At 44.0% G+C, this 17,023-nt stretch overlaps 1 protein-coding gene across 3 annotated transcripts in view; it reads right to left on the bottom strand.

Moving 5' to 3' along the window:
• fam184ab (family with sequence similarity 184 member Ab) overlaps nucleotides 1–17,023 on the bottom strand; it is a 157,979-nt gene that overhangs the window by 51,598 nt on the left and 89,358 nt on the right. For all 3 annotated transcript variants that reach the window (XM_061900908.1, XM_061900909.1, XM_061900910.1), the window contains 4 exons: nucleotides 12,889–13,050; nucleotides 12,620–12,741; nucleotides 10,126–10,276; nucleotides 6,890–7,102 (listed from right to left, as the gene is read on the bottom strand). In XM_061900908.1, the coding sequence (XP_061756892.1) occupies nucleotides 6,890–7,102; nucleotides 10,126–10,276; nucleotides 12,620–12,741; nucleotides 12,889–13,050 (648 nt within the window). The remainder of the gene's footprint in view (nucleotides 1–6,889; nucleotides 7,103–10,125; nucleotides 10,277–12,619; nucleotides 12,742–12,888; nucleotides 13,051–17,023) is intronic.

Below are 17,023 nucleotides of genomic sequence, written 5' to 3'. Positions count from 1 at the left end.
AGCCCCCACACGTGTGACGTCATTGTCTGCGACTTCCGGTAGAGGCAGGGCTTTTCTCCAGTTGCGAACTTTATCGTGGATGTTCTCTACTAAATCCTTTCAGCAAAAATATGGCAATATCGCGAAATGACCAAGTATGACACATAGAATAGACCTGCTATCCCCGTTTAAATAAGAAAATCTCATTTCAGTAGGCCTTTAATTATACTTATTTCTGGCCTAAAAGTCCTGCTAATTTCTAGATGTACAAATCTTAATTTAGTAAACAACATCTTAACATGCAGCTGGTTAATTTTTACTAGTTTTTTGTATTTTTTTCTTGAAATCTAGTCTTTTTATCTTATATTTGACAGCTCTTTTTTGCATAGCACGAGTATCTTTTTGTATTGCATTAAAAGACCTCAGAGGCAGCACATAAAGCACCCACGTAGGTGCAATTGTTCTGTTCTCCCAGTCTTCATCCCATTAGCGGACTGTCAATATTTGTTGAAAAAACACTGGAGTTAGTCAGATGGGAGGATGGAGGGATGCTGCAAGCAGTGATGGTAAGAACATGAACCCCTGGAGAAGTGTGCCCTCATGCGTCTTCATCTACAGCCGAAATGAAGGAAGCGAGGCAGCAGGAAGCGTTTTAAAAAAGTCGAGGTGTAATGTTCTGACTCAGCACTCTGCATTATGATGGAGTGCGAACAGCGTATTCACTCCCACTGTAATATGGCTGCACTCTGGCCCGCCTCCAAGCATTCAGACGCAGGATGCAACAAGAAGAATGACAGGTTCTTTGCTGCTGACCTTCCTCTATTTCCATTAAACAGAAAAGTCCAATTTTCTTGAGGATGTTTTTGCTTATTGCACATCCCCACTTGACTGTAGTGTTCCTTTCATCAGGACAAATGATTATCTGTCTAAGACGAGCAAGATGGAGGATAATAAGCAATGTGATGGCTCCTTGCAGGACTGCACTTATTTCATGTGTAGAAGAGAGAAGGCAGTTTTTTCTATGATTAACATCACAGCACTACCAATGCTGCAGATATGTGCACCAAAGAAGCAAGAAAGTCAAGGTTTTCTTTGTATTTTTGCATAAAAATGTATGTACGTGAATCATAACCATATTATCTATATTGTAATATATATTACTGAATTTGTAAGTATTTGTAATGGAGTATGCCGGCACATTTGTAATAACATGTAATATTTACCATAGAATAAATTAAGCCACAATATTTTTCCTACACTTTGAACACTGTGGTTTATAAAACGGTGCCACTAATTTATAGATGTTTCTTCTCTAACGGTTATAATGGTTTGAATTCAACAAATAGTTGTCAACGGACCCTGAAAAGGTATGTTTTTGTTTGTGTTATGGTACCATTATTTGGACGAGTTTGCTCAATGCAAGTGCTGCTGGGTGAACGTCCGCAGCAGGGGTGTCCACAATTTTTCAACAGGCTACTTAGCAAAGCACCGATTCGAAACGATCCACCTTAGATACAAGCACACGCACACAGACACACGCACACACACACACACACACACACACACACACACGCACACAGACACACACACACACACACACACACACACATACACACACACACACACACACACACACACACACACACACACACACACACACACACACACACACACACACACACACACACACACACACACACACACACACAAACCCTGTTTCCATATGAGTTGGGAAATTGTGTTAGATGTAAAAATCAACGGAATACAATGATTTGCATATCATTTTCAACCCATATTCAGTTGAATATGCTACAAAGACAACATAGTTGATGTTCAAACTGATTTTAAAAAATCCTTAACTTTATAATTGAAAAGTGTTCTGTGGTCTGACGAGTCCACATTTCAAACTGTTTTTGGAAATATTCGACATCGTGTCATCCGGACCAATGGGGAAGCGAACCATCCAGACTGTTATCGACGCAAAGTTCAAAAGCCAGCATCTTTGATGGTATGGGGGTGCATTAGTGCCCAAGGCATGCGTAACGTACACATCCGTGAAGGCACCATTAATGCTGAAAGGTACATACAGGTTTTGGAACAACATATGCTGCCATCTAAGCGCCGTCTTTTTCATGGACGCCCCTGCTTATTTCAGCAAAACAATGCCAAGCCACATTCAGCACGTGTTACAACAGCGTGGCTTTGTAAAAAAAGAGTGCCTGTACTTTCCTGGCCCGCCTGCAGTCCAGACCTGTCTCCCATCGAAAATGTGTGGCGCATTATGAAGCGTAAAATACGACAGCGGAGACCCCGGACTGTTGAACGACTGAAGCTCTACATAAAACAAGAATGGGAAAGAATTCCACTTTCAAAGCTTCTTCAATTAGTTTACTGAGTTCCCAAACGTTTATTGAGTGTTGTTAAAAGAAAAGGTGATGTAACACAGTGGTGAACATGTCCTTTCCCAACTACTTTGGCACATGTTGCAGCAATGAAATTCTAAGTCAATTATTATTTGCAAAAAAAAAAAAAAGTTTACGAGTTTGAACATTGGCCCTGCGATGAGGTGGCGACTTGGCCAGGGTGTACGCTGCCTTCCGCCCGATTGTAGCTGAGATAGGCACCGGCGCCCCCCGCCACCCCAAAGGGAATACGCGGTAGGAAATGGATGGATGGATGAAATTTGAACACCAAATATCTTGTCTATGTAGTGCATTCAACTGAATATGGGTTGAAAAGGATTTGCAAATCATTGAATTCCGTTTATATTTACATCTAACACATTTTACCAACTCATATGGAAATGGGGTTTGTACATACACACACACATATATACATATACATATAAAAACATGTATATACATACATACACACACATATATATGCATGCACGCAAGCGCACACTGAACACAGATGTAAACCCACACTTGTTTATTCTCTCATTTTTCATTAGTTGAACTCAAATACCTAAAACTTTTACTATATACACAAAATACCTATTCCTCTCAACTATTGTCTACAAATGTGCCTATATTTGTATCAGTGAGCATTTCATCTTTGCCAAGATATTCCATCTCACATCACAGGTGTGGCATATCAAGATGCTGATGCCCTAGGTGTGCCTGAAGCTGCCCACAATTAAAGGCCACTCTGAAATGTGCAGTTTTATCACAAAGCACAATGCCACAGATGTCGCAAGGTTTGGAGGGAGCGTGCAGTTGGCATGCTGACAGCAGGAAGGTCCAGAGCTGTTTCCCATTAATTGATTGTTAATTTCTCTACAATAAGCCGTCACCAAGGGCTTTTCAGAGAATTTGGCAGTACAGCCAACCGGCCTCAGAACCGCAGACCACATGTAATCACACCAGCCCAAAACCTCCACATCCAGCAGGTGCACCTCCATGATTGTCTGAGATCAGCCACCCAGACAGCTGCTGCAACAATTGGTTTGCATAATCAAAACATTTCTGCACAAACTGTGAGAAACTGTCTCAGGGAAGCTCATCTGTATGCTTATTGTCCTCATCGGTGTCTCGACCTGACTGCAGTCCGTCGTCGTTAACGACTTGAGTGGGCAAATGCTCAAATTTGATGGCGTCTGTCACGTCGGAGAGGTGTTTTCTTTACGGATGAATCCCGGTTTTCACTGTTCAGGGCAGATGGCAGACAGCGTGTCTGGCGTCGTGGGGGAGAATGGTTGGCTGATGTCAACGTTGTGAAAGGAGTGGCCCATGGTGGGGTGGGGTTATGGTAAGGGCAGACATCATTGTCATGGACAACGAACGCAAGTGCATTTTATCGATGGCATTTTGAATGCACAGAGATACAATGACGAGATGCCGAGGCCATTGTTGTGCCATTCACCCGAGACCATCTCCTCATGTTGCAGCATGACAATGCATGGCCCCATGTTGCAATCATCCGTACACAATTCCTGGAACCTGAAAACATCCCAGTTCTTGCGTGGCCAGCATACTCACCGTACATGTCACTCATTGAGCATGTTTGGAATGCTTTGGATCAACGTGTACGACAGCATGTTCCAGTTCCTGCCAATATCCAACAACTTCGCACAGCCAACAAAGAGCAGTGGACCAACATTCCACAGGTCACAATCAACATTAAAGTTAAAAGTGAAAGTACCAATTATTGTCACACACAAACTAGATGAAAGACTATATAACATGTAATATGGGTTTATGGTCAAAACTTTGCATGGATTGTATTTTACAAACCATCGTCTAACAGTTTTCAGATCGTCTCTCCGGGATGCGGCAATTAGTGGGCGGTCTTATTTATGTGCCTCCACTTTGACTGTGTCCTCTCCCTGTCAGCCATGTTGTAGTTTGTATTGCTTCAATATGGATAATACTGACATATTAGGTTAGAACCATACACTACTTTGTATTAGAAATAGCAACAGGACAGAATGCATGTGCATGTACGAGCCAGTCTGCCCCACAACAAGAAGATAGAGAAAAAGAAGGAACTACAACATGGGTCTACAATGGCAAACGAGCACAAGTCTCTTCAGGTAATACTTTACCATTTATGGAGTAATCCGCTGATGTCACCAATGAGAAAAACGCCACCAATGGGGAAAATTCCAAACAGTATATAAGGTAAGGCGAGATTTTTTTTTTTTTTTTAGAAACATCTCCGCCCAATAGTTTGATTTCAAATTTTTGAGACTTATGCTGATCCCAAATGCACATAAACATGGTACTAATAGGTAAGAAAAGTTGGTTTTGCACAATAGAAAACAGTATATGAAGGTAAGGTTCTCTACCAGTTAGTTTTACTATTACCAACAGTAACTTATTTTTATATCTGAATGTGGAACTTATATGTATTACAATAAGCTAAGTACTATTAATTCCCTACTACTACTGCTGCAGTATTATTACAGTTCATGTCATGACCAGGTAGTGGCGGTTCTAGCTTTATTTACACCGTGTGCGAGACCCCCTTGAGCTCAAAGGTAAAGTCAAAGAAGCGTATTGGTGGAAAAAAGCTTATCAATAGTCATTCAAAGCAAAACAAGCCATTTTGGTGAGGGAGTGAGAGGGAGAGAAGGATGGTAAGGCAACAATGACATCAAGTTTTTAACATTATTCAACTGTGCAGTTTGCAAAATGCGTACTTTTTTTGAATAATACACTTTATATTTTCATTCTAACTTATGATAAAGCTTCATTACACTTAAAGTTTACAGTAAGGAAACAAAAACAAATTTCACTGGTAAGATTGTGTGTTATTTTTGACTCCGTGTGTTAACACAGTTTCTCAAAGTGGAAAGAAAATATTCCACTAACACTAGGGAAAGCCAACAGAGGCAGTTTTTCTAAGGGTTAATGATCCTAGAGCATGAAAGGCGTGTGGAAGAAACGTAGTGGCTGTATAAATGAGGGCGAGCGTAGGAGGAGAGAAGGTGTTTTATTTATCACTGGCTTCTGTGTGCAGGCACGTAATGACGTGAGCATAAAAATAAAATTGGGTACGTGTGACTCACAGCTGACATTTTCTCCCACTTTCGGAAATGATGAAGAAGACCCTACTTCTGCCTAAAGCATGCATACTATTCAGCACAATTCTCTTGCTGGAAGAAAGATTTACAAACATCATAAATGATGCAAATGGTTTTATTAAGAATGGAATGTTTGCATGTGTTTGTTAGCGCTGGAGGACTGACAGCAACAGAAGAGTGTTTATGTACACCTAATGAGATTTCCTTATTTAAACGAGGATAGCAGGTCCATTCTATGTGACATACTTGATCATTTCGCGAAATTGACATATTTTTGCTGAAAGGATTTAGTAGAGAACATCGACGATAAAGTTCGCAACTTTCGGTGCTGATAAAAAAGCCTTGCCTTTACCGGACGTCGCATACGATGACGTCACAAGGGTGAGGGCTCCTCACGTCCTCACATTGTTTTTAATGGGAGCCTCCAGCAGCAAGAGCTATTTGGACCGAGAAAACGACAATTTCCCCGTTAATTTGAGCGAGGATGAATGATTCGTGGATGATGATATTGATAGCGAAGGACTAGAAAAATAATAATAAAATAAAATGAAAATGAAAAAAAAGCGACAGCTCCGGGCGGCGCCAGTGTGAGCGTTTCAGATGTAATTAGACACATTTACTAGGATAATTCTGGAAGATCCCTTATCTGCTTATTGTTTTAATAGTGTTTTAGTGAGATTGTAAAGACCTCATACCTCGAGGTCGGATGGCTGCCGTGAACACGCAGTGTCTCAGAGAGAAGCTGAGGAGCCAAGCTCACAGCTGCCTTTTAAACAGCTACTGCAGGAGGACGAATAATCCAATGATGTCCACAGTAAGATATATATCACAATTTTCCCATCCAAAAAAATGCTGGTTGACGTAGAGAAACATGTTCGCTTGACCGCTCTGTGTTAAAAACAAAGGAACACCGGCTGTGTCTCGGTGCTAAAGACAGCTGCAATCCACCGCTTTCCACCAACAGAATTGTTCGTTATAGTCTCCATTATTAATTGAACAAATTGCAAAAGATTCAGCAACACAGATGTCCAAAATACTGTGTAATTATGCGATGAAAAGAGATGACTTTTAGCCGTAACTGGTGCTGAGCTAATATTTCCTGACAGTCAGTGACGTCACGTGCACCTGTCATCATTTCGCGACGTTTTCAACAATAAACTCCGTGGGAAATTTAAAATCGCAATTTACTCAACTAAACCGGCCGTATTGGCATGTGTTGCAATGTTAATATTTCATCATTGATATATAAACTATCAGACTGCGTGGTCGGTAGTAGTGGGTTTCAGTAGGCCTTTAAACTCCACGGCGCTGTCCTTAAAATTAGTACTTCATATTACCTTGTGTTTGTTGCTGCATTGATTTGCACTTGTCGGCGCAACCTACCTTGATGTCCTGCTGACGTGCGTGCTCCATGTCTTGCAGGGCGCAGCACTGGGCTTCCTGCAGACGCTGCTGGCGCCGCTGGTGCTCGGTCTGCAGCTCGTCCAGCTGCGTACGCAGGTGCTCCCTCTCCTGGCTAAACTGGTGCTGCAGCTGCTGCAGCGATGACTGCGACTGTGACAGCTGCATTTCCAGACTTTGTTTCAGTAAGGAGATCTGGTGGGGAGGAAAGGTAAGTATCAACATGTTGACTTGGCTCAACCAATCGAAGGGGGAAACGATAAAGAAACTACCATATTTTCCATAATATAAGTTGCAACGGTATTAAAGACGCACCCTTAAAAATTTTGGAAGAAAGAACTGTTTTCATATAGCCGCAGATATGATAAATTTTTTTTTTAAGTTGTCTGTTGAGTACACTCATTCAAATACTTATAAAAATACTATAACATTACAATTTTATTTTAATTTTTTATTATTTTGTAGCCTTTTGACAAATTCTGATTAAAAAGGCTGGACTTAAATACAACTACATATTAAAAACAACAATGAATATTTTTTATAACTACAATAAATTAAGTCTGAATCTGTGTACCTAGAAAAGCTTTACCGAAATATGTTTTATTTTTGGGGATGGTAATCTTACAACAACTTATAATTTGATTCTTTTGGTAAAGCACCGATTTAAAATCAATTCTCGATTGAACCCAATTCTCACAATATATGTTTTGTGTGTATCCTTTTGAGTGTCGATGTCTTTTACCGATAGTCTGCAACAAAATACAAATAAAACCTTACAGTTTCAATAGGGTCCTTGGCCCATTGCAAAGGACTCCTGTGGAGTCCTTTGCAATGGGCCTGGCGGACCCTAACAAGGGGATCCTTCGATGCCACCTCAAGCTATCAACAACCTATGCGTGTGCACGTACAGCATTGTGCACGATGCTGTGCACTTCCAGAGAGGAGGAGACTGGGAGCGACTATCGGCAAGGTGTGTAGAGTGGGGCCTGGGGGCAGTATTTACAGTTTGAATTCTGCCTGGTGACACAAGATTCAAGTAACCCAGCCTTAAAGGGGAACATTATCACAATTTCAGAAGGGTTAGTTCTTAGTGGCTTACTTTATTTTTTGATTTTTTTTTTTCAATTTGACCCATCACGCAATATCCCGAAAAACGGTTTTAAAGTGCCTGATTTTAACCACCGTTATAGCCACCCGTCTATTTTCCTGTGACGTCACAGCGTGACATCACCACAAACAATGATGGCGGATAGCACAGAAAGGTATAGCATAGTAGTTTGGATTCAAACTCGGATTTCAGCGGCGCAAGCGATTCAACAGATTAGGCATGTATTGAAACGGATGGTTGGAGTGTGGAGGCAGGTACCGAAAACGAAATGGAAGAAGAAACTGAAGCTATTGAGCCATATCACGACAGACCGCGGAACGGGAGGAAGCAAGGACGAATTCGGCAATTGCCTACTAACCAACATTGGTATGTGTTTGTTTGGCATTAAATGTGGGTGGAGGGAAAGGCTGGATGCAAATATAGCTACAAATGAGGCATAATGATGCAATATGTACATACAGCTAGCCTAAATAGCATGTTAGCATCGATTAGCTGGCAGTCATGCCGTGAGCAAATATGTCTGATTAGCACATAAGTCAATAACATCAACAAAACTCACCTTTGTGATTTCGTTGACTTTATCGTTGGAAATGTATCTGCTTTGAGTGACGCAGGATATCCACCCATCTCTGTGCCATCTCTGTCGTAGCATCGCTATCGTCGGTAAAGTGTGCGAGGGACTTTCGCATCTTTTGAGCACTGGTGCAACTTGAATCCGTCAATTGGTATGTGTTTGTTTGGCATTAAATGTGGGTGGAGGGAAAGGCTGGATGCAATTATAGCTACAAATGAGGCATAATGATGCAATATGTACATACAGCTAGCCTAAACAGCATGTTAGCATCGATTAGCATGCCGTGACCATTGATATGTCTGATTAGCACACTCCACGTAAGTCAACTTGAATCCGTCCCTGTTCGTGTTGTTACACCCTCCGACAACACACTGACGAGGCATGATGTCTCCAAGGTACGGAAAACAGTCGAAAAAACGGAAAATAACAGAGCTGATTTGACTTAGTGTGTGTAATGTGTTTGAGAAAATTGAAAGGCGTTTCAATCACCAAATTCACCCTTTTAGAGTTCGTAAATCAGTTAAAAAAACATATGGTCTTTTTTCTGCAACATCAAGGTATATATTGACGCTTACATAGGTCTGGTAATAATGTTCCACCTTAAGCACGTTCTTGAGCTTTTTAAATGTGCTGAATATTTCTTTCCTGCAATGCCACATAAAAACAATAGGGAGAGCACGCTACCCCTTGAGTTAGGTTAAAAAAAAAAAAGTTAGCCAGCATTGTTTCAACTCTTTACGTCAGAGTACAAGCCAAGGCCTCGCATTTCTAATTCATCAGCACTTGAAAAGCCACTAAGAATAAACCATAAAAGCTGGATTGCATCACACACAAAAAATGACTGTCAGGGGATCCAAAAAAAGAGCAGCTCACTCGCTTGTGTCCCAAATTTGGAGAATGTGCTGTGACTAAGACGTGAGTCACACAGTGTCGAACGGTGGGCTGGTCTTAGCCACACAAACGTATTCTCTAAGCTAACTACATTATTTGGACAAATTAATTGGTAATTGGTAAAGCAAAATATGTACGTTGTTATAAAAAACAGGTTTTAGAGGCGTCTTGCACCAAATGAGCAGTTTGACGTTCACTAAATAATAAAAAGGCTTCACTGATGGCATATGAATCACACGTGTCGGGGTGTTGGAGCCGGCGTGACGGCGGTGTGCGGCAGTGCAGAGTCGACAACATGTCCATTTGTCTGCATGAGCTGCAAGGACACCCGAGGCACGCTTCATTGATAATAGCAGGAGGCCATTAGTGGATATGGAGGCGCCACGTGTGACGACTCCAGCGCCGGTGTGCGTCCGTCTGGCAGAGATAGAGGGAGGCTGTTGCTCTTCTCGTTTTTCACATCCTTCCATATCGATTTTTTCCCCAGCTCGGTGTGATTAAAGCGCTCCATTAGCATCCACGTTCCAATCCTTTAAACAATGCCCACCGCTAATACCTCATTGTCGCCTCTTTTTTTCTTTTACAAAACCGGTCCAGAATGCTGCGTCTCGAATCCACATTTGAAGTTAGGGCTAAAGTGCTTACCTGTTCTAGCAGGTCGTCCACTTTCCTCTGCCAGCTCTCGCGGGCGTTGCTCAGCTCCTGCTCTTTGCTCTGGGCCAGCTGGCTCAAAGCCGAGGCCTTGTCCTCCTCGTGGTCCTCTCTCAGCTCCTCACGTAGTTTCTTACATTCTTGCCTGCAGTAAGAGCACCTGGGTTAGAACTCAGTGCTCGCCTTTCCCGTTTACCTTTAAAAATAGGATTGTTTTGACAATGTAAAGGTTTTAAATTGATTACCGTAAATCAGGCCTGGGCAATTATTTTGACTTGGGGGCCAAATTTAGAGAAAAAAATGTGCTGGGGGCTGGTATATCTGATTTTTAGGAACACTAATAAAAAAAACTCACAATAATGTCTGATTGAATGCTAAAAACGTTATGATGGACCCCCTTTAAAAACGGAATGGAATTTCAAGCTTTTTTACTGAATGAGACACCCAAAATGTACATGAAAATAAAGAATGTGGGATTTACAATATTAACTATGAACGATAAAACACTGAATATTGACAACGTATGAACGCCACACACCCTCAAAAATGCAACAAACACAGCTAATTATAAACGCGAAAAAACAAAAAAAACAACAAAAAAAAACAACAACCCACATTTCAGACCGGTCTCTCTGGAAACACTCTGTGGAAACGCTCCACACCTACACTGCTTGGTACCCCGTCTGAGCTGCTGTGACTTAGATTACCATAGTAATTAATTAGATTACCATAGTAACTAGTATATTATGCAAAACAGCTGTTTCCAACCATTGAAATACTTTGTATAGTTCAAGACTCACGGTCATTTGAAAACATCACTGCACATCATTATGGCAGCTATAATTTCCATCTTAAAGATCTAAAACAATTATTTGGGAATGTCCGGCGGGCCAGATTGAAAAGCCTAATGGGCCGCATGTGGCCCCTGGGCCTTAATTTGCCCAGGTCTGCCGTAAATGCTCCAACTAATGCCTCTATTTAGTTAACTCTTCTATAGTCGAAGAGTCCATATGCTCCAAACACAAATAACCACCGGGCTCTCTAATCAATTAAACATCGGCATCAACCACTGCGGCTGTAGGCAACCCCTTCTTCTAAATTAACTTCACAAGACCAAGCACCTTTATATACCCCTGCATGCCCTTTAAAATGTCGCTAATCAACTGTTTGTGTGACCAATTGGTCAACACATTAGCATTTTAATTGCTGACTAAGCAGTTTGGTACTGCTATTACAACGTTGGTTCTGTTCCTACTGTGGTGTAGCAATATACTTGTTCATAAATGTGGTCAAAGATATGTTTCCCTTTTAATTTTCTCATGCACTCCAAAACATTATCCAAGTGACAAAATTTAAATGTTATTTACAGTGGGGCAAAAAAGTATTTAGTCATCCACCGATTGTGCAATTTCTTCCACTTAAAATGATGACAGAGGTCTGTAATTTTCATCATAGGTACACTTCAACTGTGAGAGACAGAATGTGAAAAAAAATGCAGGAATTCACATTGTAGGAATTTTAAAGAATTTATTTGTAAATGATGGTGGAAAATAAGTATTTGGTCAACCATTCAAAGCTCTCATTGATGGAAGGAGGTTTTGGCTCAAAATCTAACAATACATGGCCCCATTCATTCTTTCCTTAACACGGATCAATCGTCCTGTCCTCTTAGCAGAAAAACAGCCCCAAAGCATGATGTTTCCACCCCCATGCTTCACAGTAGGTATGGTGTTCGTGGGATGCAACTCAGTATTCTTCTTCCTCCAAACACGACAAGTTGAGTTTATACCAAAAAGTTCTATTTTGGTTTCATCTGACCACATGACATTCTCCCAATCCTCTGCTGTATCATCCATGTATCCATTTTAGTATAAACTCAACTCGTCATCATTTTAAGTGGGAGAACTTGCACAATCGGTGGCTGACTAAATACTTTTTTGCCCCACTGTGTATTCCGGTCTACGGGTCCACTTCAAAGGACGCTGGCTCTCAGAAGGATAAAACGGGAATACAAATGTGGTTTTTTGAAGTTATTTTCTCTTGTCTTATGAGGTTTTGGCCAAAAAAACTGTTTTAAACTACTTGTTAGGAATCCATTGTGTGATATGCAGAACAGTAGAACTTGATCGATTATAGTTTTGTGTGTGTGCGTGTGTGTGTGTGTGTGTGTGTGTGTGTGTGTGTGTGTGTGTGTGTGTGTGTGTGTGTGTGTGTGTGTGTGTGTGTGTGTGTGTGATGGAGGGGGTTGTCATTTCCTGCCTCTCAGAATGACAACAAGTGTTTTTTTCTGCAAAACTTCACTTAACAGCTGTCATTTCAACTCCCACGCGGCAGCCATTACATCAGTTCCCCGCACTTCAGCACACATACGCACACATGCACGCACACAAAATACATTGCAGGCACGTCTGGCTGGTACTGTTCCTGAGTGGTGAATAATGACTATGCCTTTCCTCTCAGCAGGCATGAGGTAAAGTAAAAGGCACACCTTAGAGTCTCAGTCCATTTGAGCTCCAGCTCCAGAGCCATTTTGTCCATCTTATGCTTCTCCTCCTCTTTGGTGGTGATCACTTTGGCTTCATGTTGACGCTTCTGGATCTCCAGCTCTCCCTGACACACACACACACACACACGCATACACACACACACACACACACACACACACACACACACGCACACACACACACACACACACACACACACACACACACATAGATGATGCAATGTTAAATGTGTGTGCCACCTGATTAAGCTCACCTGCAGTGCCGTGAGCAGGTTGCTGGTCTCCCTCAGCCGACCCCTGGTGGCGTCTAGCTCCTCCAGCAGCTTGTCCTGCGCCTCCTTCAGAGTGGACATCTGTCCCTCCGCTGTGCCCATGTCCTTCTCGCCCTGCTGTATCTGTTCCTGTAGCCGACACACCTGGAGGGGAGAGCAACGGAACGGAACAGAAGAAGAGTGGCGTTAAAGCTCACCCTCCGTTACTTGAATAGGAAGATGTAAGAGTATGCTTTGTGTCATGAGATGTTCCTTTCAATAGATATCTAGATAACCAATGATGTGGTTTGCTTTGGACATGATTGATACTCTGTATGGGCTATGAGGTACCAGAGGATTCAATATTAGGACCCCTCCTGCTCATCATGTATATTAATGTACTGGGACAAAATGTGTCTGTTACTAACATACATTTTTTTTACGCTGATGACACAATAATTTACTGTTTTGGTTTGAACCCTGCTAAAGCTGTAGAATCTCTGCAAAAAGCTTTTGATATGGCCGAGCACACATTCCTGCAGCTATAACTGGTCCCCCAATGCTGAAAGTTAAAGTTAAAGTACCAACGATTGTCACACACATACTAGATATGGCAAAATTATTCTCTGCAATTGAACCATCCCCCTTGATCACCCCCTGGGAAGTGAGGGGAGCAGTGGGCAGCAGCGGTGCCACGCCCGGCAATCATTTATGGTGATTTAACCCACAGTTCCAACCCTTAATGCTGAGTGCCAAGCAGGGAGGTAATGGGTCCCATTTTTATAGTATTTGGTATGACTCGGCCGGGATTTTAACTCACGACCTACCGATCTCAGGGCGGACACTCTAACTACCAGGCCACTGAGTAGGTGAAAAGATGAAAAGACAAAACTAATGTTGTTTTCAAACACTAACATGGTTCCTCAAACTATCCCCTTAGTGTCCATACTTGACGGAAATGTCAAAGAGGTGGATACTAAGGTATTTTGCTGGATGACTCCCTAACTTTAAAAGCCCCATATTGACAATGTTGTGAAAAAATGTAAACTAAAATCGGGCATTTTTTTTTAGAAAAAATAAGTTTTTCTTTTGAGGCAAAAAAATGCCTTGTCACTGCAACATTTTTATCTGTTTTAGACTGTGGAGACCTGTTGTACATGAATGCCTCCACTCAATATCTACATAGGATTGACATTGTATGTCATTCTTCTCTGAGGTTTACAACTAACTGTAGGGCCTTGACCCATCATTGTGAGCTGTATTCTCGAGTGGGCTAGCCTTCTGTGTCCTCCAGGAGGCTCGCTTATTTGTATATTTTTATTTATAGGGAAATGCTGGGTCTATTGCACTCCTATATTTGTAATTTAATCACAGAGTGTTGACTCTTATTGATTTCCTTCAAATGATCATTTGCTGCTCACTGTTCCATTTGCTTGCACAGAACTGGGAACATGGGCTTTTGTTTACACTGCTCCTTTTATATGTGGTTAAAAGGGGAGGAGTATCATTAACCAACTTGAGTCTTCAATGAAATTACAACGAAATGAACCCAGATTTCCCTCGCCCGGACGTGGGTCACCGGGGCCCCGCTCTGGAGCCAGGCCCGGAGTTGGGGCACGATGGCGAGCGCCTGGTGGTCGGGCCTGTTGGGGCCCGGCCGGGCACAGCCCGAAGAGGCAACGTGGGTCATCCCTCCAATGGGCTCACCACTCATAGGAGGGGCCATAGAGGTCGGGTGCATTGTGAGCTGGGCGGCAGCCGAAGGCAGGGCACTTGGCGGTCCGATCCTCGGCTACAGAAGCTAGCTCTTGGGACGTGGAACGTCACCTCACTGGGGGGGAAGGAGCCTGAGCTAGTGCGCGAGGTAGAGAAGTTCCGGCTGGATATAGTCGGACTCACCTCGACGCACAGCAAGGGCTCTGGAACCAGTTCTCTCGAGAGGGACTGGACCCTCTTCCACTCTGGCGTTGCCGGCAGTGAGAGGCGACGGGCTGGGGTGGCAATTCTGGTTGCCCCCCGGCTCAAAGCCTGTACGTTTGAGTTCAACCCAGTGGACGAGAGGGTAGCTTCCCTTCGCCTTCGGGTAGGGGGACGGATCCTGACTGTTGTTTGTGCTTACGCACCAAACAGCAGTTCAGAATACCCACCCTTTTTGGGTACACTCGAGGGAGTACTGGAAAGTGCTCCTCCGGGTGATTCCCTTGTCCTACTGGGAGACTTCAACGCTCATGTTGGCAACGACAGTGAAACCTGGAGAGGCGTGATTGGGAAGAATGGTCGCCCGGATCTAAACACGAGTGGTGTTTTGTTATTGGACTTTTGTGCTCGTCACAGTTTGTCGATAACAAACACCATGTTCAAACATAAGGGTGTCCATATGTGCACTTGGCACCAGGACACCCTAGGCCGCAGCTCCATGATCGACTTTGTAGTTGTGTCATCGGATTTGCGGCCTTATGTTTTGGACACTCGGGTGAAGAGAGGGGCGGAGCTTTCTACCGATCACCACCTGGTGGTGAGTTGGCTGCGATGGTGGGGGAGGATGCCGGACAGACCTGGCAGGCCCAAGCGCATTGTGAGGGTCTGCTGGGAACGTCTGGCAGAGTCTCCTGTCAGAGAGAGTTTCAATTCACACCTCCGGGAGAACTTTGAACATGTCACGAGGGAGGTGCGGGACATTGAGTCCGAGTGGACCATGTTCCGAACCTCTATTGTCGAGGCGGCTGATTGGAGCTGTGGCCGCAAGGTTGTTGGTGCCTGTCGTGGCGGTAATCCCAGAACCCGTTGGTGGACACCAGCAGTGAGGGATGCCGTCAAGCTGAAGAAGGAGTCCTATCGGGTTCTTTTGGCTCATAGGACTCCGGAGGCAGTGGACGGGTACCGACGGGCCAAGCGGTGTGCAGCTTTAGCGGTCGCGGAGGCAAAAACTCGGACATGGGAAGAGTTCGGGGAAGCCATGGAAAACGACTTCCGGACGGCTTCGAAGCGATTCTGGACCACCATACGGCGCCTCAGGAAGGGGAAGCAGTGCACTATCAACACCGTGTATGGTGCGGATGGTGTTCTGCTGACTTCGACTGCGGATGTTGTGGATCGGTGGAGGGAATACTTCGAAGACCTCCTCAATCCCACCAACACGTCTTTCTTTGAGGAAGCGGTGCCTGGGGAATCTGTAGTGGACTCTCCTATTTCTGGGGCTGAGGTCGCTGAGGTAGTTAAAAAGCTCCTCGGCGGCAAGGCCCCGGGGGTGGATGAGATCCGCCCGGAGTTCCTTAAGGCTCTGGATGCTGTGGGGCTGTCTTGGTTGACAAGACTCTGCAGCATCGCGTGGACATCGGGGGCGGTACCTCTGGATTGGCAGACCGGGGTGGTGGTCCCTCTCTTTAAGAAGGGGGACCGGAGGGTGTGTTCCAACTATCGTGGGATCACACTCCTCAGCCTTCCCGGTAAGGTTTATTCAGGTGTACTGGAGAGGAGGCTTCGCCGGATAGTCGAACCTCGGATTCAGGAGGAACAGTGTGGTTTTCGTCCTGGTCGTGGAACTGTGGACCAGCTCTATACTCTCGGCAGGGTTCTTGAGGGTGCATGGGAGTTTGCCCAACCAGTCTACATGTGCTTTGTGGACTTGGAGAAGGCATTCGACCGTGTCCCTCGGGAAGTCCTGTGGGGAGTGCTCAGAGAGTATGGGGTATCGGAATGTCTTATTGTGGCAGTCCGCTCCCTGTATGATCAGTGTCAGAGCTTGGTCCGCATTGCTGGCAGTAAGTCGGACACGTTTCCAGTGAAGGTTGGACTCCGCCAAGGCTGTCCTTTGTCACCGATTCTGTTCATAACTTTTATGGACAGAATTTCTAGGCGCAGTCAAGGCGTTGAGGGGTTCCGGTTTGGTGGCCACGGAATTAGGTCTCTGCTTTTTGCAGATGATGTAGTCCTGATGGCTTCATCTGGCCGGGATCTTCAGCTCTCACTGGATCGGTTCGCAGCCGAGTGTGAAGCGACTGGAATGAGAATCAGCACCTCCAAGTCCGAGTCCATGGTTCTCGCCCGGAAAAGGGTGGAGTGCCATCTCCGGGTTGGGGAGGAGACCCTGCCCCAAGTGGAGGAGTTCAAGTACCTAGGAGTCTTGTTCACGAGTGGG

Source organism: Nerophis ophidion, linkage group LG05 (genome assembly GCF_033978795.1).
Source record: "Nerophis ophidion isolate RoL-2023_Sa linkage group LG05, RoL_Noph_v1.0, whole genome shotgun sequence".
NCBI classification, from domain to species: domain Eukaryota; kingdom Metazoa; phylum Chordata; class Actinopteri; order Syngnathiformes; family Syngnathidae; genus Nerophis; species Nerophis ophidion.
This window is presented reverse-complemented; position numbering and strand designations above follow the sequence as displayed.